Source organism: Primulina huaijiensis, chromosome 3 (genome assembly GCF_012295235.1).
Source record: "Primulina huaijiensis isolate GDHJ02 chromosome 3, ASM1229523v2, whole genome shotgun sequence".
NCBI classification, from domain to species: domain Eukaryota; kingdom Viridiplantae; phylum Streptophyta; class Magnoliopsida; order Lamiales; family Gesneriaceae; genus Primulina; species Primulina huaijiensis.
Window position 1 is genome coordinate 24341094 of NC_133308.1, and position 21608 is coordinate 24362701.

Consider the following 21608-nt stretch of genomic DNA (forward strand, 5'->3'; position numbering starts at 1 on the left):
ATGTCCTCATTATTTATTTTGGTGACTTTGGCTATAACTTATTAGTTTTAAAAAATATTTTTTGCAAAAGAAAATTTCTTTAATAAAATATGGTTAAAAACTTTATTGTGATATACCATTTTTATAAAAAAAAATTCTAATTTTTAAATCTCTTTAATTGTTACAGTTGGCTAGAATTTATGTGTTTAAATAAAAAAAATTTGAACCAACATTTTTGTGGTTTATATTTATAAATTATTTTAATAAAACACGGTAAAAGATCGTTGTGATTAGACCCTCAATTTGGGTTGAGTTCGTCTCTTTGGCCCACATCGCCAAATAATTTAAGTGTGTTGGGTTGAAATTTTGTCAACCTATTTAAAGGTGGAACTAAATGAGCCCGAGCGAGTTTGTATTAAATATCAATATATCTACTATTATCGCTTTTCAATCATGAATTCCTCGTATAAAAAGAAGATTATCATCTTGATTTTAAAATTATGATGTTACTATTAATTGCTTGCTTTTATTGTTGTCTACCCACATTACAATATATTATTTTTAATCCAATGATTTAGTTTTTTTTATTTATCTTTTCATTATGCCAATTCAATTAATTAAAGTTTAGAAATAGTTCATTGTTGAATTGTGAATTTTTTTTGATGTCTTATTAAATTTTTTTTCATGTGCTCGTTATTTTATTTTATTTTTTTGTGATGTTGGCTATAACTTATGAGTTAAAAAAATATTTTTTTGCAAAGATTTATATTTAAAATTACTTTAATAAAATATGGTTAAAAAAATTATTATAATATACCATTTTTATATTAAAAAAAAGTTTCTAATTTTAAATCTCTTTACTTATAACCGCTGGCTAGAATTTATGTGTTTAAATAAAAAAAAATTCAACCAACATTTTTTGGCGGTTTATATTTATAAATTATTGAAATAAAACAAGGTAAAGGATCGTTGTGATTAGACCCATCAATTTGAGTTGGGTCCGTCTATTGGCCCACACCACTAAACAATTCAAATGGGTTGGGTTGAAATTTTGTCAACCCATTTAAAGGTGGGCCTAAATGAGCTCACACGGGTTTATATTAAATATCTATATATCTAATATTGTCGATTTTCAATTACGAATTCCTCATGTAAAAAGGAGAATATCATCTTGATTTTAAAATTAAGATGTTAGTATCTTGTCCATAAATTGTGGGTTGTTCAGATATTTTGGTAGTCACTGAAAATCAAGTGTCAAAGTTGACATTTGAAATGTGTTTTTTGATTCCTGACAATATGTTCATCAACATATTATTTTTAAATTATTTTTATCAGTATCATGAATAATAAACACATTTATTAAAATAAATAAGTATTATCATATCTTTAAATTAATCTCTACTTTCATGTTTGACATGTTCTGAGTCTTAGCAAAATGTGGAACATTAGATTCAAGCAAACGAATACACAAAGTCTGGGGCGAAACCAAAATTATGTGGTGACAAGAATTAAAATATAAACCAATAAATTTTTAATGAATTTATCGATGTTAAGATGCATAACAAATCTTATATCATAATATATAAAATTTCAACCTTATAAATGAAATAAATCATACATATATGAAATATACAAAATTTTATTACATATACAATCAAATAATTTATTTTAATTGTATTTTATTCTACAAGAATTCTTGTCAAACTCAGTCATTGTGGATTTAACATCTATTAAATCAGCAAACTAAAGAGCGTATCAATTAAACTAATTGAGTAATCACATATTCTTGAATTTCTTAATTAATTTTTTATCTTCATAATTTGTTTCATTTAATATTTTAAATTATAAGACACCGTTACTATAACTAAAGACATATTTTTTTAAATGTTCATAAGCACTCAATCACTAACTCATATGGAAAAACATTTATCGACATACTATATTGAAAACATTCTAATTAATTCAGCGCATTTGCTGAAATTTTTTTAATTAATTAAGAAAAATTCATTTACAATAATCATATTTAATCTTTTTGGGCTAACACCATTTATTTTATAAGATATTTATCGCAATTCTTTATTTGTATGTTAATCTTTAAATCTGAATTATGATGTATATTGTTTTTCTAAAAGTTCTTAAATAATGATTTAATACATTTATTCGACATTTTAATATTAACATTTTAAAATATATTAATTTTATATTGTTTGCGTGCAACACTTCTAATCATGATTATAAAAATTCAATAAAAATTCTAAAAATGAATTAGGTAGAACATAAAAAATTACACAATTAATCAAAAGACAGAAAATAATAACTAAATAATTGTTTATTACCTAAAACTACTAATAAAGACTTCTAAAGATTGAAGTCGGTGAGAGTGGAGGCCACTATGTACTAAAAAAATAAAAAGTTAATGTTTGAATGAGTTACACTGCAAAGTTAGTTAAATAAAAACGAAGGACAAAGTGGGTTAATAAAAATATTATAATGGGACTAAGTTGAATGAGACTCATATATATAAGTATCTCACTTGGTCTTACATTATGCTTTGTCACTGTACAAAGCGAAAGTTTATGCACTGTAGTGTTCTACATTTTCTTAATTTTTCTCTTGATTTCAAATTTAATTTCATCATCTATTGGTCTTTAAAGATATATTAGAATTTTTTCTAAACATCTAACCTTAAATGTGATCAATTAACCAAATAATTATTATACTTTGTATAAAATAATAAATAGATTAATATATTTGAAGATATCAAAATTAATAATGAAAAAAGAATGTTAGAATTAATACTATTATTATCTAATGTCAATATTAAATTTAACATCCTACATTCAAAAATGTGTTTATTGAGATAAATACTATGATGATAAACCAAAAATAATAATTTATTTATCATTGTAACGTAATAATAATGTGATCGTTATTCGGAATCAGAAAATGATGTACTTTGACATATATTCTGATTTTTTTATTTTAAAATATAAATTTTCAAATAAATGAAAAATGATTTTTTTCATACTACTTATGTAGAATATCAAGTATATATTCTACTCAAATGTCTTATAAATTCATATGATATAGTAAAAGGTTATTTTCATAAACTTATTTGTTGAGTGCAATAATTGATCGTGTTGGATAGAGTAATTAAAATGTGATGCTTGAACTGTTGTACTATTTAAAATATTTGATTTGCACTGTTAACATATATAATCTATAGGTTTTAATAAAACAGTAAACGCTTGAGGCTACAATTAGTATCAGAGTCAAGATCGCGACTTTGATTTTCATTCATTGCAATTGGTGCAATTATTATGAGATAGATTGTTTGGTACAATAATTATCCACGATGGGTAGGCATTTGAGCTGTTGTACGATTTAATTAAATATTTGACTTGCATAATTACCATCAATTATAGCTTTTGGTAAAGCGACAAACGCTCGATCCTATATTATTCGTTTGTAAAGCCAGAAGAAACAGGTTGCATCAACTTTTAGTTTTGAATCAATCCCTTACATGTTACTCGATTTTTAAATTTAGAAGCATTCTACAATTTTCAAATATTATTATATATTGAATTATAATTTATCCCTTTTAAATTGGATAAATATACAATAAAACTCATGTAAATATTATTAACAAAAATATTTAAATGAAATATTGAATTTGTCGATAATAAAAATAAGAAATAAACAAATTTTGATCCTTGAGTGAAATAATATATTTAAATAAAGTTATAATTGACACAATGAAATAATGCACCTACATGCATTTATCTCTGTATTTTGCAACTAAAATGTCAAAAAAAGTCTCCACATATTATTTTTATATCATATTTAAAATAATTATGAATCCTAAATTTTATTATTTTGAGTTGGTTTTTGTTATGAAAAATCATTGTGAATAAATTGAATTTAAAAATTCTTATATTTATGTATATCACATATTAATATATCAACCTAAGTCCAGGTAATAAAAAACTACAAAATGAACTTATTCATCTTCAATGTACACAAATTATAATGTAAAGATATATAACATTTAAGACAATGAAGTAGAATATATGTTTACATATAACAAAATATATACACAAGAAAAACAATAAATAAAAATATTTTTCTAGATATAAATATTTTTTTTATAACTTTTTACAGTGAGTTGGAGAAGATAAAAGAGAAAAAATATTAATTCTTTTGGGTTACACAAAAAAATAGAAATGAAAGAAGTGTTTGTCATATAATGAATTCGGTTTTCAAATTAAATGTATATTATAAAGTTATATTTATCGTTCAAACTTTATAAATGCAATGAATTTTTCTCAAGATAAGGGTAAACAAATGTTCCTGTTAAGATATTTAAATAATTAGAAAAATTAAATATATTATTTTTCTGGAGGTAATATCAATATGAAATTAGTAATTTGATTGTGCTAATTATACTTATGTGTTGATATGAAATATTAAAATAAGTGTCATAAGAGTCATTAAAAAGATGATTTATTGTCAAAAATATTATTATTATAAATTGTAAATAAATGACAACATTTAATCAATATTTTTTAAATCAATCCATCAGTACTTTTTATATAATGATAGATTATTATAATAATTAGGGGTGAGCATTCGGTCAGTTTTGTTACCAACCGAACCGAATTAGTATAATCGGATCTAACTGAAATATTTAGTAATAACCGAACCGACCGAATTAATTTTCATAACCGATGAAAACCGAACGGAATTAAATTCGGTTAATTCGATCGGAATTAACCGATTAGTTTTTTAAAAAAAATTGTGATTTAACTTTAATTATATATGTAATTTTTTTGAACACTACAGTCTACACAAATACATAAAAACATAAAATCACATACATCACAAATTTTTCTTTAGAATTAGGGCCGATTTTAAAATTAAAAAATATATTAAAATTTNTTCGAAACACAAATGGAGAGCAATGGGGAGTTGCTGTCATTTTCTTGATCTCCAGCGTACATGAGTTTAAATGAATAGACCAACATGGTCCTTATGCATCCTATTACATGTCTAGATGTTGCCTTAGGAGCCTGGAATCGAACCAATACCTGAAACCCACAAACAAAGCAAACCGTGAAGCTTTTCATGAAACTCAAAAAAATCTGCATCTTTATTTTCGAAATGTTCATGATATATTTCGGTTTTTGGCTATTAAAACATGATCATGTAAGGTTAAAAAAACATAATACGACTTGATTGAAGATTCAAGGAAAAATATTAGCATGCCTGGTTTCGTTTTGAAAGAAAACGAAAGAACGAGACGATCTATATATAAGGTAGGATAATGAATACAAGGTAGGATAATGAAAGGGGGAGCTGGCGGGAGAAGCAAATGGGAGATTCCCTATTCTTCGAAAGTTGAATGAATAGATACAACGAAAACAGAGTAGACTTGATCTTTTGATGGCTCAACTCCACTCTAAGTCCGCCCCGTCGCCGCCTATGTACACGCACACCACCGTAAGCTTCATCTATTGCTCAGTATTTACCTGCGAAGAGATCCCCATAGTTATAAAAACTATTCGATATATAGGTAGAACAACAGACAATATTTCGTATAAAAAGGTCTTAGAACACTTTGATACTTCAAACACCAATAGAAATAAATATCAGACAAGGATTTGTCCAGTTTATCATCCATGTAATAAGATCGAAATTATTTCAGAAATAGAATCTTGCATTTCTAAAGAGATTATTTTTCATAAAAGCAATCTTCCCCAAACATGGGAACCAAGAACCAAAAATAGAAAGGTGGCATCATCTTAGCACCAAAGAAATCAGAAGGCAAAAAGAGAGAAACTTTTGAAAATCAGAGTTAATGGCGAGTGATTAAATCAGTTCTAACTCTAAGTTAAAGAGCAAGATCAATGCTTGCCTCAGTCACTGAAAATGACCTTCTCCGCGATATCCAGCAACGGCTGCAAGCACTCTGGTGAAAATTTCCTCGCAAACATGTACGAATAACTTGAATTCGAGGTCCGTAGCTGGTCGATGAGAGTCGAGGAGACCTCGACATGCCTGTATGTATGCGGATGGCCACCTATACTACCAGTCCAATCGACCCTTGTGAGAGTATGATGAGTGCATCCATCTGGATCCTCCATCGACAAAAGGGTTGGAAAATAATGCTCCTCCGGATAACAAGAATCGACCTTGAAGCACGGCAGCCTAAACTTGCGCCACAATCTTCGATCCCTTATCACCACCAACGCGTGTTGTCGGGTTAGAACGAAGAACTGTGATCCAATCCGAAACCGATCAAATGGAACCTCCGGCAACATTGCATTTTTGCCCCTGGCCACGTATCTGTCCCACAGTTGGGGCTCGTGGGATAATATTTCGATGAAGCTACGGTACATAGGTGTGGATGGAGATGGATCAGCGATAGGTTTGAGGAAAAGGGAGTTGTACATGAATTTGAAGGAATGTAGAGGGATGCAGTGTTGGGAAACGAGGGCGAAGTAAGAATTCAAAGGGTCGTCGAGGAGAGCGGTGGCCAGGAGGCGCCGAGCGGCGGAGACGAGGGACGGGTTGGCGCGTTGGGTCTTTTTGGCTGCGATGAAACGGCCGGAGAAAACCCCCTCCGGGGGCGTGATCTTGGAGGAGGGATCAGCGTGAATGTAGATGTTGTACAGGGGCTCGTTGTTCCGGAAGAAGAGCTGCCAAAGGGGTGCGAAATGAAGATCAGTGTTGGTGAGGAAGAGGAACGCGATCTTTGGCTTGGCGTTGCCGGTCCCGAGGTGGGATACGGCGGCCGGGCCGCCGAGGGACGCGAGGGTGGCGCGGCGGAAGAGAGCGAGGTCGTCGAGCTCGTCGGGGAGGGAGATTTCGACGTGTCTCGGCGGCAGAATCCGTGGGACAAAGAGGAAAAGCAACGGGAACGAGAGCAAGAGAGCGAATGAGAGGACGAATGGCGTGTTGAACATAGCAGCCTCGATCTTCCTTGATGACGATGAAGACGACGATTGCATGAAAAATCTAACCAATGTTGATCGATTCCCTACGTATAAATCGATCTTTCAATCGGTGTAGATATACAGATTAATCTGTACGTATAATATTAACGTAAAAGGTAACAGATGTCACGAATTTTCTGATAACCATAAGGATTATGGAAGAATGAAGGGCTGATTAATGGTGTAAAAATGGCGTTACGATTGCTGTTGGAGAAGAAGATGGATGATGGAATGAAGATGGCTTTGGTTCTTTTTTTTCTTTTCTTTTTCTTTCCCATTTTATTTTAAGGTTTATGTATCCAAGGAAACTGTCCTATTTAGTATTTTGTAGGAAAAGAGAAACGTGCGATGACTATATTTATATCGCGAGTCTTTATTTTCTAATACGTCAAATTTATATCATATTTTCAAATGTCGCCATCCATATCCAATGTAAATTACATATGTGTACTGATAATAGTTTTCAAGAAAATTGACTAAAAAAATACAATTTATTATACTAACAAATTCAATACTTCCAGCTTAGACTCCACCTGGCTTTCATGCATTCCTCTTGCAATAGCCACGTTTCATAATCATACCATATATCAGTAGTTTATCTATTTCTGCTTCTGTTTACAAATCTATGTTTTCTTAATAAACAAATTAAACACACCTTGCCACCTTCCTTCCAGCTTAGACTCCACCTGGCTTTCAAGCATTCCTCTTGCAATAGCCACGTTTCATAATCATACCATATATCAGTAGTTTATCTATTTCTGCTTCTGTTTACAAATCTATGTTTTCTTGTTTCTTCTTTCCTCGTTATCCTCAAAAGTTTCGATTACATTAACGATCTGAAGAGTGATTATGGATACCAGAAAGAGGAGCATCAGAATTTTGATGTTTCCATGGCTGGCTTATGGCCATATCTCACCATTTCTGCAACTAGCTAAATCTCTCACAAACAGAAACTTCATCGTCTACATGGCTTCTTCGCAAATAAACCTCGCTTCCATCAGAGGAAAGCTCTCAGAAAAAGACTCGGTTTCGATAAAATTGGTTGATCTTCATATCCCAACAAGCCCTGATCTTCCGTCTCATTACCACACCACCAGTGGCTTACCTCCCCACCTCATGCCAGCTCTCAAGAAAGCTATGGACTTGTCCAGGCCACGCATCTCCACCCTCCTCAGAACCCTCAAGCCAGACTTGGTTATATACGATTTCCTCCACCCATCGGTGCCGGAAGAAGCTGCAGCGCATAATATCCCAGCGGTGCTGTTTCTGAGTCCGGGCGCTGCATCATCTTCTTATTTCATGCACCATTGTTTCGGAAAGCCCACTTCGGACTACCCTTTCCCGGGTATATACTTCCGGGAGAGCGAGTGTGGCAGGTACTCTTTTGTCCCGAAGTCCACAGGAATCGAGGCTAGTGATTTTGAAAGATTTAGGGAATGTGTAAACCGTTCTTGCCAAATCGTGCTAATCAAGTCATTTCGAGAGATAGAGGGCAAGTATATTGACTATCTCTCCTTCATAACTGGAAAGAAATTTGTCCCGGTGGGCACTCTGTTTCAGTATCCAGAAACGAGGGAGAATCATGAGCATGACAAGTTCATCAAATGGCTGGACGGGAAAAGTGAAGGGTCCACTGTTTTCGCTTCATTCGGAAGCGAGTATTTCTTGAAAGAAAGCGAAGTGGAAGAGATAGCACTCGGGCTGGAGAAAAGTAGCGCTAATTTCATATTGGTTTTAAGGTCTCCACAAGGGCAGGGAACCGAGATCCAAGAAATGCTCCCGAAAGGGTTTGCTGACAGAGTTGGTGAGAGGGGAATGGTGGTCGAAGGATGGGCACCACAACCAAGAATCTTGTCACATCCGAGCGTTGGAGGGTTCTTGAGTCACTGTGGATGGAGTTCAGTTATGGAAGGGATTCATTGTTCTGTGCCTATCATCGCGGTTCCGATGCATCTTGATCAGCCATTGAATGCTAGGTTGGTGGAGGAGGTGGGGATTGGTGAGGAAGTTGTGAGGAATAGATCAGAAGGGAATCTTGAGAGAGGGGAGATTGCTAGAGTTATTGGGAAGGTGGTTGTGGAGGAAAGTGGGCAGAGTTTGAAGTTGAAAGTGAGGGAATTGAGTGAAAAGATGAGGGAGAAAGGGGAGGAAGAGGTTGATGTGGTTGCGGAGGAATTGATCAGATTGTGTGGGATTGAACTTTTGCCTTCAAATTCTATGAAAGGACACGAGTTTTTCATTTACGGGCATGAATTTATTGTTAAATAGAGATAGTATCCAATCCGAGTTGGTCCAAAGGGTACTATATTTTCCTCAACTCCAAGTTCGTAGGCAAAAGATTGGGAAAGTATATTTTTGGTAAAGTTTTCTTTTTGATAGTGGGTCAATTATGGTATCGTTCACTAGTTTTCATATTGCATTTTTGTCAATTTTCATGAGCATGCTATTTCGTATCATCGGAAATATAATGTGACAATACTTTAATGAAAATGAGAATGTAGGTTGGTATCATCGGAAATATAATGTGATGTCTTTACCTGTATGATGTAACGTCATCACTTTAATGAAAATGAGAGTGTAGGTTGGATTGAATCGTGCGAATTATATTCCCAGAAAGATTTGTCTTTTATGCATATGGTTGTAAAATAGCTTGTGAGACATTGAACTAAAATGGTAATACAAGAATTCGTGTGAAACAACTACTAATCGTATACAGAAAAAGAACATGTAACTAAAGTATGTGATATGCATGGTTGGAGCTATAGAAGAATTGATTTTGTTACTAAAACAAAAATAAAATAAAATAAAATAATAAATCAAATTTGTAAAGTAGGAGGGACCAAGTGAGTTAAAATATTTTGTTTCTTTGTTCCGGTTTGTGGTCTAATACTTTTATTAAATTTTATTTTAGTTTTAGTTTAGAAATCTAGTCCAAGATTTTATTTATTTATTTATTTTTGAAGAATAGTATAAGATTTGAGTATATGGATTGGCTTTGGTTTTAAATAAATTTTAAAATTGGAATCATTAAAATTGGAATCATGCTTATGATTCGATTTTGATTCCTTCAACTTCATTTTAAATAAAAATTTATACCAATATCTTGTTAGTAAATTAATGGTTCGTGGGTGGATGATAATATTTAATAGATAAATATTATTGTGATTATTAAAATAATTGTGTCGATCATGAAATAATATTGAACATAAATAACAAATTGATTTTGATTAATTAAATTTAACATACTATAATCTTGTCTTTTTTCAATAATTAAATAACATAAAATTCTAACTCAATGATTTGATCGATAACATTTGATTCCATTGGATTAATAAAATTGAGAGACGAAAAAATATATTAAAAATTTTAGAGGGTGAAAACAAATTTTAAATATGAAAATGAAAATAATATAATTATTTATAGTCTCCTGCTCTTTAAAAAAAATGGCAGCCTCCCCCAACTAGCTCGTCTCTGTCCTCTAGATAAATTTGACATTTACTCATTAAACATCAAAATGTGGGAAAAATAAATAAAATATATCCATTCTCTTCTGAGATTTTCCATTTTTTCCCTAATACTTGCAGTTGATGAACCAAGTTGAATTTCAGAATGGAGTTGGAAGAGTTCAGCATGAGAAAAAAACATGTGATGGATCATGACATGCAAGAGATAACGCAACCTAAGGTGGACGTTGCTGTTGAGGTCGAGGAGAGATTGCTCAAAAGGGTATTCAAAAACAGTGTGCCCACTCAGAATATCTAAAATATACTTGGAATTTTAATATTGTCCAGTATGTCTATTTTTTCGTCTATCGAATGCGAAGGCTGTAACATGTAAGTGCTTTCGTTGCTAGGTCCAATCTGAACACATCAAACAAGAACGGAACATTGAAACACAAGTATTTACTCACAGTGATGCATGCTATTGGTCCTTGAATTTATAAGCAACGCTTCAACTTCCATTCTATATTTGAGGTTTAGCTGTTTAAAAACCAGGCTTCAGCCTGTTCCTATGCAATCAGGCTTTTAACACTGCTGTGTCTGCTGCAACACTTGTAGATGATACAAGCTCTTTGTACTCCGCTAACAGATTTGGGATGTCGCTTAAACGCAACTAAGATTCAGATAAACGATTGCGCATTAGACTATGAAATATAGAGAGACATAAAACTGAATAATTCAATCATACAAATAGTTTCCAACACTTTCTAGTTTAGAAATGTTTTTCTTACTTGATGGGTGTAAATAGGGGTTGGCCAAACTTAGCAATCTAGGTCAATCACTTTAGTTTGTAGATAATAGTCAATGTGGGTACAATATTTTCATAACTAGTGCCACCTCGTTCATTCTCATCATGGAATACACAGGTCTAAATTTGTAAGTTACAGTTTCAATTTTGCACCATTTCCAACAATTCTACTGACCTATCATTGGAAATAAACAAAACCATGTCAAACAAACAAGTCTACGGAACTCGAAAAAAGATTTACATAGCTGATGGAAATATACAGTCACATTACATATTTTATCTGACAAAAATTAATTAAAAATGTTTTGTATAAACGTGAAATCAATCGCAACCATGCTACCAATAAGAGTTGTAGTGTCCCATACCTGAGCAGCATCTTTAACATGATAGAAGCCGTAAACTCTATTTCCAGGAAAACCAGATTCCATAAGCATTAGATTGGATCCAACCTTCTTTCTGTCACAGAATTAAACATGTCAAATTCTACCTGTAAATCAGACTTGTTTTTTATACTTATTTTTTTACGCATGTTGTGCGGGTGGGGGATTGAACCTAGGACTTCCCATTATGGGGAGTATTTGTGCCACACTACCCAATGGGCCATGGCATATGTACGTCAGATTTCATAGGTACTATATAAACTAGTACATGACATCCAAACAACTGAATAACTTGTTGTTGGAAAATTTCTTCACAGCAAGAGTGAAATCATTGCAGGTAAAACATTTATCCTAACCAGCATTACAATAATAGTCAGATCCGTTGATGGTTAGATCAATTGCTTGTAACTTCTAGCTACCTAGCAAACGTTGGGTATAAGGGGGTATATCTTCCAAGTTCTAGCATCAGAATTCTGGTAACATGAAATATTGCGGTCATCCGAATCATTGGGAGGCCCACTCAATGATTAGATTGTTAAGTTGTAATAGAATGTTAGCTGTCGTATTACTGTCACAAATTACATGCTAAGCTGCTCCAGTTTGATTTGTTAGCCACATGTAAGAAGACCAATGCAAACTTTTCGACATTTCTTAAGAATTGTGAAGTATGATTTAAGCTTATGTAATCAGTTTTCTAATCTCTGATTAAGTTTGAGATTTTTTTAGCTTATGCACTTTCTTTATGTCAACTTTATGAATATTTTTGCACCTGGTAAGCACACATTGGATGAACGACCAAGCTCCTCACCCAGCTGTGGTCAGAGCTACGGGGCAATATTTTAAGTAATCTTAACATTGTAATCTTCCAATTTACAAAAATCTCCCCTCGCTTCTTTTTAATTGTCTTATTTCCTCGAGAATAAAAAAGGAAGCCATAAAACTCTGAGAAGTTTCAACAACTTTTCTGTGGAATTCTAAAATCAGTTTTATTATTTCTAAGGACTGGACTGATTCCAATGCGACTTCGTCCACCATAGAAATTTTTTAATTCATATTATACTACAAAATGTTGAAATAGTACAATCTCACATATGATGGCGGGCGATCAAACGCTGATAGTCATGCAACAATGGGCTAAGCTCCTTCAATGTAATAGACTGTGGAGAGGACTTCATCCAATGGTCTCGAAGTGCTTGCACAGCCTATTGCAAAACAAATGTCAGCAAACATGACAGGTATTTTTGTTACATGTTGGAGTCTAACAAGATAAATTATATGCTGAAAAACCTGAATGTTATTAGCAGTGGTGTCACCAACAACTATTGACCTGAGCTGGGTAAAATCTTCGTCTTCCATTTCATCTAAGATGGGTTTCGGATTAGAAAGAGAAATCGAAATTTCTAATCGTTTATGCAACTCTAACATCATAGGTGTTTCGTTTTGGCCTTCCTGCGAGAACAGACAGAAAATTGGCACATCATTTATCCTGGTCTCACACAGAAAAATTATACATGAACTTTAGTCCTATAACTTCTAAGGTTGAAAAAAAGCAGCTTGGTGCAGCTTGACTTTGATCTCAGGCTCCCCTGGCGAGGAAGTGGAACCACAAATTCCAGCAAAAGGAACTTAATTTCAGCTCCATGATACATTTAAACCATTTTAAAGGACAATTTGAAACTCTCGTCTGATTTCAAAATGGGTAACCATTCCCTTTAAATTTTCTCGTAAAGTGATTGAAAGAATTATGTTTTTTCACGTAAAGAGAATTGTTGTCAACTTATCAAACATGACTTCAGTAATTTGAGAGTAATTGAGCATTTAATTTCAAACAATGCCAAATGAAAACAAGAAATCCATATTCCATAAGGTTATGCCAAATAACTTGGATGATGACGTCCATACAAGTATTGGTGTCAGCATAGGCCATCATTCAGGTATGATGGAGTTGTAATGCACTAGTTATTCCACATGCTCGCGAAATTTGAAAAGAAACCAGAGGCTGCAAGGCATTTTTGTGTACATAATAAAAATATACATCACATTGATGTAGATGCTATTTAAAAAAAAAAACAATACGCTAAAAAAACACACTTTCCTAAGTATACACTCAGAAGTTAATTTTTTGAAACAAGCAACGATACGATGTAGATTTGGGCTTCCTGATCCCGACTCCTGTAAAGATTTTCATCATAGGACCAGGATAGAGAGCCTGTGCTCACAAGGTTAAAATAAGAGGCATATTTAAGAGGAAGAATATATTTCCATGACAATTGACATTACCTGTGAGCCCATGGTTGTATTACTTTCTGAAATAACATCTGACGGATATGTTGTCAATCTCTTCGCGATCGGGTCATCTGCAAGCAAACATAATCCACGTAAAACCACTAGCACAGTCTGATGGAGAAGCCGAATTTATAATTACTAAAAATACATCGACCACTCTGGAGTGTGAATAAGAGGTTATCCAATACATTTTGACCATGGTTTCCACTTAAGGTGCGAGCAAGAGGATCTGCTAGTGAGTAAATCACGCGTAAGCTTGTTTAAAGGCTGAATAGAGCTCGGTTTGAACTGGAACACAAAATACTCACCCCCCTGTTACTTCCTTCACTAATATTTTATTACTATTATAATTTTTCATGAATCAACTATTTTGACAACAAAGTCTGTAAGAACATGGAGTGTAGTTCAAACATTTTTAAATTTTCGAAAAATAATTTGAGCTTTTTGGGGTCAAGTATGTGCAACTCAACACACATGTGGGTAGAGTTTGTGTATGACAGTAGACTATTCAAACAAGTTCCAGCTAACCATTGAAAAACTTTAGCCAAGCTAGAAAAACCAAGTGAATAACAAAAAACTAAGATTCAATTACTAATACTCTAGCAGGTTTTATCGTTTACAAAGCACAAGGGTCTAAATAGGTAAGAACAGATCGTAGTTCTACTTGATCATTGATGAATGAATAGATCATGGTTTTACTAATTCAAAAGCTTATAATAATAATACAGATCAAACATGAATGGAAATGATTCAGACTGAGAGTTTAATTACAGAACTACGAACCGTCTGGTACAAGCCACCAAACATCACCAAATGTTGATTTTCCATCAAAACCACCAAATAATAAATACCGTGAACCAGCACTGTTCATGGAATGATACGCTCGAGCAGAAGGTGGTTCATTGTTAATTGGCAACCGTGTCCACTGTACAGACACTGCATGCAATTGCAAAAATATAACCATGAAAATTAATGTTTACGAAAAATGGATAATCAAAATAAAGGAAGAATCAACTAACTTTGATCGGTCACATGTATTTCATATAGTGACTTCCCCATATGTCTTCTATTAAATGAAAAATGTAAAGTACATGGATGAGAACATCCACAGAACAATAGCAGTTCATGACAAGAGTAAAGCACATGTATCTGATTATTGAGATAGACTCGCCAGCAGAATAATATTTGAGCACCTCAGGTTCCCCACCTGGGAAGAAGATGTCCTATTCTTAGACTAGAGATTTCATGGCCAGGAGAATTGAAGAGTAGTGATTGTTCTTATAGATCATATATGGGCTAATGCATACATGATCTTGAAAGAACAAGGTAAATTTGTGCGCATTATTGTGCTTAATATTTTTATTCAAGTTCAACCTTCAATGTAATTGAACATGGTCAATTATGTACCATGCAAAAACAGTTCAATGAAATAAGAAAAATAAAATGATAGATACAAAAACTTGGAAGATGGAGAAAAGGTCACGTAGCAGTAAATCCAAATATAAAAATGCCATTTTATCGTGGAAGACATAAAGCACTTACCCCTGTCCAAAACAACACAGTCATTGTAATAAATGTCATAACGGCTCAACCAACCACCAGTCCCATGTCCCCCAAATAACAAAAGCTGCAAACAGTAAACGATAACTAGTAACTTGCAATGATATGAGTGAGAGCAATAATTAAATTCATATAAAACTACTTTACCATTGAGTGTGCACGTCACAAATAACTAATACTTCTTGAGTCGCATAGTAACTCTATTATTTCATGGCTGCTTTATCATAATGTTGAACGCTATACTTGTATGTGTGTTATGTTTACACCATATGGGCTGACACAGGTCAAGTGAGAAACTGAGGCTGGAGTTCTATCCCGTAAGACTATAAAATTGTTCCATGACAAACTGAACAATTTAATAAATTTCTTCTATAGAGAATTCAGACCTTTACTTTAGCCTGCCAACATTCTTCTCCATAAAGTTCTTATTCCATTCTGAATTCGTTTTCTTTTTGTCGCATCAACTTTTCCTTCCCCAACAGTAAATGCAATTTCATGGATTGGAAGGATAGAGCAAGTACCATGACAACAATCTCATTCTAGTGGCAGCTGGACTTTTGTTCTACTTCTTTATTTCCTAAGAAAATAAAATTTCCTTTAAAAATAAACCCACAAACTAACCCCGGGTTTGTTAGTTGCTGCCACTTCCATGTTGACTTCGAAAATTTTATATTTTTCTGACAAGTCTTGACAAATATTTTTCTAGGAAATGCCCACTATTAACATCTTTTTCACATCTTCTTGATAGATAAATGGAAAAAAAATGCAATTCCAAATCTAAGTTGACATATCTAAATCTAAGAAAAAAATAAAATAAATGAATTAATAAAAAATTCAACACAACTAAGGGGATCCTCATTGAATCCATCTAAAATGAAAAAAAAATGTTTACCTAGAATTTCCTATATATTTTCATCAACTGAACCTCTGAGGGCTGAGATGAAATGAAGGCATGAAGCCAAATATAAATGTACTCTCTGAAAATTGTGCAAACATAGGATAATATGCCTTTAGTTTGACAATGCATCCGGTCAAAACATTAACATATTGAAAGTTGGTATGCTCAGACAGAATGTAACTATCCACATAAATTGCGATAATTAGTGTGTCGAAGCTACAAAAATAAGTCATGTTAGCTAAAAATTGAAGGTAAATTTCCATGTTTTATTACCCATCTTCTCATGAAACCACAATTTGCATTTCCCATGAGTTAGTAAGCAAAACTTTTGAACATTTCAACAAGATGTGCAGCTATCAAGTAAATGAAAGGAGTAAGTATCTATCAATCTCTATCTTACTGCCCTCGTAACCCAAAACTCTTACTGTCCTCGTAACCCAAAACAGATTATTAATCAGAAGTTACAAACTTGCAAGACTCCTTTGAATGACACAATTCCCTTCTAGATCTTCAATATGGTACTCCTTTCGTTCAGATTGTGGAACACAGTCCAAATAAGAGGTTCCATTTAACCTAAACCGCTAAGTATGACCAAATTTTTTTTGTTCAGATGGATTTCGTTGGGTTTCAATTAAAAGTCTAATTTGCTAACAAATTGAATATGTCGTCCATAAATATTAAATGAGTTTACTTACATAGTACCCTCCAGATGTAATTGTGTGTCCACAACGAGCCGAAGGTGCTTGCCCTGGAAGCTTCAATTGGGTCCATCCGGGAGCTTCATTCTCTTCCTTCCACAAGAAAGTCATACAATTACTTGATAGCATGTCGAGTAAAGAGAATCCACAGTCGGAAGCATGAATATTACTACTTTGATACATATAAAGTTTTTTCCGTTCCTACAGAATGCCCAGAATAAAGGTTTTTTTATTGCTTCTGCTACATGAGAGTATTAAGAAAAAGAGCTTGAGATATACCTTCTTCAATAAGGCCCTTTAAAGCCCATAGATCACCCATAATTGGTCCTCCACCACCTGCAATAGTTCAAAAGATAATTAAAATCCACAAAGCTGCATTCAAGCGCATAAAAATATTATCATTTTCAGTTGCCCAATTTGAGATGCGAGGAAAACATGATTTTTTTTGTGCATCATGATAGTCCCCTTTTGACTTTGAAGTAATGGCCAAAGAATAAGGACAGTTATGTCATGCAAATTTTGACAGCAAATTTTTAATTTAGGAAATGAGTGTACATCCCAATAAAAATGTAAGATCCAAAGATGGAGAGAGGAACACTGGAACAGCGAGTCCAATACAAAAATGGACAGCAAATAATTCGCCATATTTTTTCTTTGATGAGAATTGAAGCAAACAAAAGCTTAGAAGTGATAGCATGAAACATTAGAAATCAGTGAAAAACTAAGGCTTTAGGTCAATCACATAAGTACCATCTATTTTATTGAGGTGGTCACCAAAAGTGAGAAACCATTTTCTTTCTAAGCTAGACTCCAATCAGAGTCCATTAAATCACATAAGTACCATCTATTTTATTGAGGTGGTCACCAAAAGTGAGAAGCCATTTTCTTTCTAAGCTAGACTCCAATCAGAGTCCATTAAACACTAATGGAAGCGTGAATTCTCAGACATCACAAAAATGTCATCTTTTATTCAGGTGGTCACCAGAGTAAGATCTAGGTTAGACCCCAATAACAGTCGATCAAACAACAGAAGTGCGTTCCATATGTAAATAATTACGTTTCCTTAATTCTTAAGAAAAAAGATTGTTTTACAAAGAAAACTTTGCCCACCTTAGTAGCAATTAATGAATGCAAAATTACCTCTACCACCATACACGAGCAAGCGCTTCTCAATCATCGTGACAGAATGGCCACATCTTGGTGGAGGTAAAGTCCCTGAAACTGATAACTCCACCCACTCGAGTGAAACTGTTCCAAGAGAAAATCAAATTTAAGGAAATTAGAATTCAAATAAAATATGATAAAACAGAAGAATAAAGTGAAATTAAAATAAAATTACTTGTGTCTAAGATGTAGACATCTGAGAGCCACTTCTTGCCATCCCACCCACCATACCTGCATTCAATTAAGTTTATCGAATCCAAAACATAGGACAAAGCCAAATGAATAATCATATAAAAGAGAGAGAAAAAATTCCTACATCACAATTTTACGGTTTCCAACAGGTGAAGCAGCTGCAAAATCCCTTGATGAGGGTAAATCACCAAAACTTGTGAGTTCTGACCATTGCCATATATCTGTCACCGAGAGGACATCAGCAAAAAGCCTTTACGTGTTTAGCTCACATCATTGTAGAGTATCTGATATGGCACTAATGGAAGCTTACCAGTATCTAAGACCCAAAAATCACCCAACCTGTAAATCAAAAACTTTCTGGTAAACAAAACAATTCTAGACAAGCTTTAGAGATTAACAAGCTACAGAAAACAAATTGCAGCATAATACCTATTGCCACCAAGCCTTCCACCAAAAATGAACATATGACAATCAATTGCGACCGCAATATGAAAAGCACGTGGGCTAGGGCCCAGTTGTCCATCAGATCCACTGCCTGTGCACTTAGGCTGAAACCATGATTTTTTCTCTGCGGGGTGCAACATCAAAAATATATTTATATATCAATTTACATCACAAAGATACTGATTCAAATGTTTGAAAATAACAACTTTTAGATCATCTTATTCTAGCAGAAGCATAATAAGGCTCCTAATACTCCATAACCAGATGATAAAGGTATATAAAGCGGACAAAGAATTTAGTTTACATTTGTCATCCCTGAAACCAAGTAAATTCCACTCACTCGCCGAAGCCCCATGTAAACTATATACTTTTCCTCGCAAACAGATGATGGGACAGAACAGACGATATTTATGCATAACTAGAAATACAAATCAGCGTCACAACGCAACCCACAAAAAATGCAAATTTTAATCATCCGAAAATATAATAATGGATTCAGACAGCATATAAGATCATAAAATTACCAATGTCATAAACAGTGACATCGTTGAGGAATTTCTTGTCCACTAAACCACCGAAAAATACGATCTTTGACTTGCCGATGTTTACAGCAGTGTGACCGCTGCAATTACCAACAAATTTCAATATTATCACTGAAATATTTATGAATCCATCAACGCGGTTAACTTGTTATGAACATCAAATTATACAAGAACTACAGAATCAAGTGGGAAAACTTGTAACAAGGAAAAGAGAGAATCATGCCTTCTCGGCTGAGGGATGGATCCAGTGAAATCGGAAGCAGAAGCTCGAACCCAATAATGGGTCCTCATTCCTTGATTAAATTGATTCCTCAGCGTCCAGCTCGTGAAAAAATATATGAATAGTCACCACTTCGGCCAGCTCATAGATTACCGGGTAAAACCATAAATCGACCACAAAAAGAACATTCTAACACTCAAATTCGACTGAAGTTAATTATATTCGATCTGGGTTCGAGTTGAATTGAAATTCAAAATTTTAATATTTTTGTTGTGATTTGAACCAGTACTGGAGTTAGCTTCAAAATATTCGAACATCGAAAATCTATGTTCAAATATATTTATTTAATATATAATCATATTATATTAATAAAATTTAAAATTCGGTTCACCACCTATCGAATAAAACAATTTAAAATCGAGTGACTAAAAAAAAAATTCGATTATAATCGAGTTCAGCTCAATTAAATAATTTCGATTGCAAATCAAATACTTTTAAATTTTCTTGAAAAATTCACAAATTGACTCAGATTTATTTATACTCTTATAGTTCATATACAAAACTGAAATTAAAACGATTTCAATTTTTTTTTCCCCGAAACCTTTATTAGCATACAAGAACAAGAGGAAAAGAAAAAACAATAACAAAATATTGAATTAAGACCTCCAAAATTACATTAAAATTTATTTGATTTAACATAAGGTTAATCTATTATATCTTGATTCTTGATGAATTTCACAAGAATGCCATTATGTTTTATACAAAATTCTATAAGTAGTAATCTGAATGTAGTTTTAAAAAAGTGAGATTTCGAAGTAAATGAAATTATCGGGTAGTTGTATGTCAAGAAAAATTAAATGTTAAAATTCGAGCTCGAGCTTGATTCTAGATTCAAATAGTTAAATATATGAGTTCGAGTTAAGTATCTAACTCAAAATATTCGAACATATTGTTAGCTATTCAAAATATTACTCGAAAATAAAAATTCGAAAAAATTGAAACATATTTAGTTAATATATTTTAATATAATTATATTATATTAACAAAATACAAAATCTAGCTTAGTTTGCAAACTATCCAACTAATCTCAAATTCGAATTCAATAAATTCGAATATAAAAAAAATATTTTACCATTATAAAAATTTTCAAGTCCTCTGATTCTAGGGGTCACTTAATCCCCCTATGATAAGTGGGGATAGACCCATGCTTAAAACAAACCAGGGATGGTTAATGTAGCGAGGAGAACGACTTCGTTGATTGAAAATTTATTCAACAAAAATCTTCAAAAAAAAATTAAAAATTATAGAACAAATTATATTAGTATATTCTAATATATACGGTCATAGAAATTAATTATGGATGAGAATATATCAAAACATAAATTTCTGAAAATATCATAAATTTTATTTATATTTATTACAACCCGCCCGATTCGCACCAATCCAAATTTTATCCATAAATTGTAGTCTTGATGATCAAGGCTATCATATTCAACATCACACATTCGGTCGTACCAAAAAAACAACTGTCCATCTCTATTTTCTATAAAAATGGAAGCTTCGAATTTTTTTTATAATCTACAAAATCTACAGTGTACATTTTATTTTAAATTTAGTAGATACTATTTCATTTTGGAGATTGAATTAATTATCTATACTATCTTATATTAATATTATTACAATATAATGGTGTGATACGGAGGAATTACCTTGATCTCATTNAATCCCTCCTATGAATGATTAAGTTATATTAGGTAGGTTAAAATAATACCTCCTCACTCCCTAGGATTATTTATCTCACTCTTAATCCATCATTTTTTTTCCAATTTTACCCTTCTCCTAAATTCAAACTCACCACCACTTCCTTCCACCGACAACCCCCACCGCAGGCCGACGACCACCGCCGACCGACGACCACCGCTTCCGGCCGACCGCGCCGCAGCTTCCGGCCGACCGCCGACAACCGCCGCCCGCCGACCGCCGCCGTCTCCGGCCGCCGGAG

The 21608-nt window shown here is 33.2% G+C and overlaps 3 protein-coding genes across 3 annotated transcripts; 1 reads left to right on the plus strand and 2 right to left on the minus strand.

The window, feature by feature from the left end:
* Positions 1-5302: 5302 nt before the first annotated feature.
* LOC140972288 (glycosyltransferase BC10-like) lies at positions 5303-7292 on the minus strand. The gene is made up of 2 exons (XM_073434737.1): positions 5894-7292; positions 5303-5507 (listed from the first exon to the last, which is right to left on the minus strand). Exon 1 carries the CDS (start codon positions 6987-6989, stop codon positions 5895-5897), a length of 1095 nt encoding a protein of 364 aa, XP_073290838.1. The 5' UTR covers positions 6990-7292; the 3' UTR covers positions 5303-5507; position 5894.
* A 350-nt stretch (positions 7293-7642) lies between these two features.
* Positions 7643-9408, plus strand: LOC140972289 (UDP-glucosyltransferase 29-like). Its single transcript, XM_073434738.1, has one exon. It carries the CDS (start codon positions 7824-7826, stop codon positions 9240-9242), a length of 1419 nt encoding a protein of 472 aa, XP_073290839.1. The 5' UTR covers positions 7643-7823; the 3' UTR covers positions 9243-9408.
* Positions 9409-10644: 1236 nt separating this feature from the next.
* LOC140973952 (protein GLUTELIN PRECURSOR ACCUMULATION 3) lies at positions 10645-19837 on the minus strand. The gene is made up of 16 exons (XM_073437117.1): positions 19610-19837; positions 19369-19466; positions 18830-18968; positions 18711-18739; positions 18525-18621; positions 18384-18439; positions 18185-18292; positions 17324-17380; positions 17042-17133; positions 15431-15515; positions 14672-14824; positions 13883-13959; positions 12890-13051; positions 12692-12804; positions 11588-11678; positions 10645-11087 (listed from the first exon to the last, which is right to left on the minus strand). Exons 1-16 carry the CDS (start codon positions 19675-19677, stop codon positions 10992-10994), a joined length of 1521 nt encoding a protein of 506 aa, XP_073293218.1. The 5' UTR covers positions 19678-19837; the 3' UTR covers positions 10645-10991.
* Between the last annotated feature and the right edge of the window lie 1771 nt (positions 19838-21608).

What these genes read in the sequence shown, in the direction of transcription:
- LOC140972288 (XM_073434737.1), bottom strand. Translation starts at nt 6,989, where the DNA reads ATGCAATCGTCGTCTTCATCGTCATCAAGGAAGATCGAGGCTGCTATG.
- LOC140972289 (XM_073434738.1), top strand. Translation starts at nt 7,824, where the DNA reads ATGGATACCAGAAAGAGGAGCATCAGAATTTTGATGTTTCCATGGCTG.
- LOC140973952 (XM_073437117.1), bottom strand. Translation starts at nt 19,677, where the DNA reads ATGAGGACCCATTATTGGGTTCGAGCTTCTGCTTCCGATTTCACTGGA. An exon ending in GCTCGTGTATGGTGGTAGAG is followed by an intron (nt 17,381 to 18,184) that starts GTAATTTTGCAT and finishes GAACTATTGCAG; the next exon opens with GTGGTGGAGGACCAATTATG. An exon ending in ATGTTAAAGATGCTGCTCAG is followed by an intron (nt 11,088 to 11,587) that starts GTATGGGACACT and finishes TCTGAATCTTAG; the next exon opens with TTGCGTTTAAGCGACATCCC.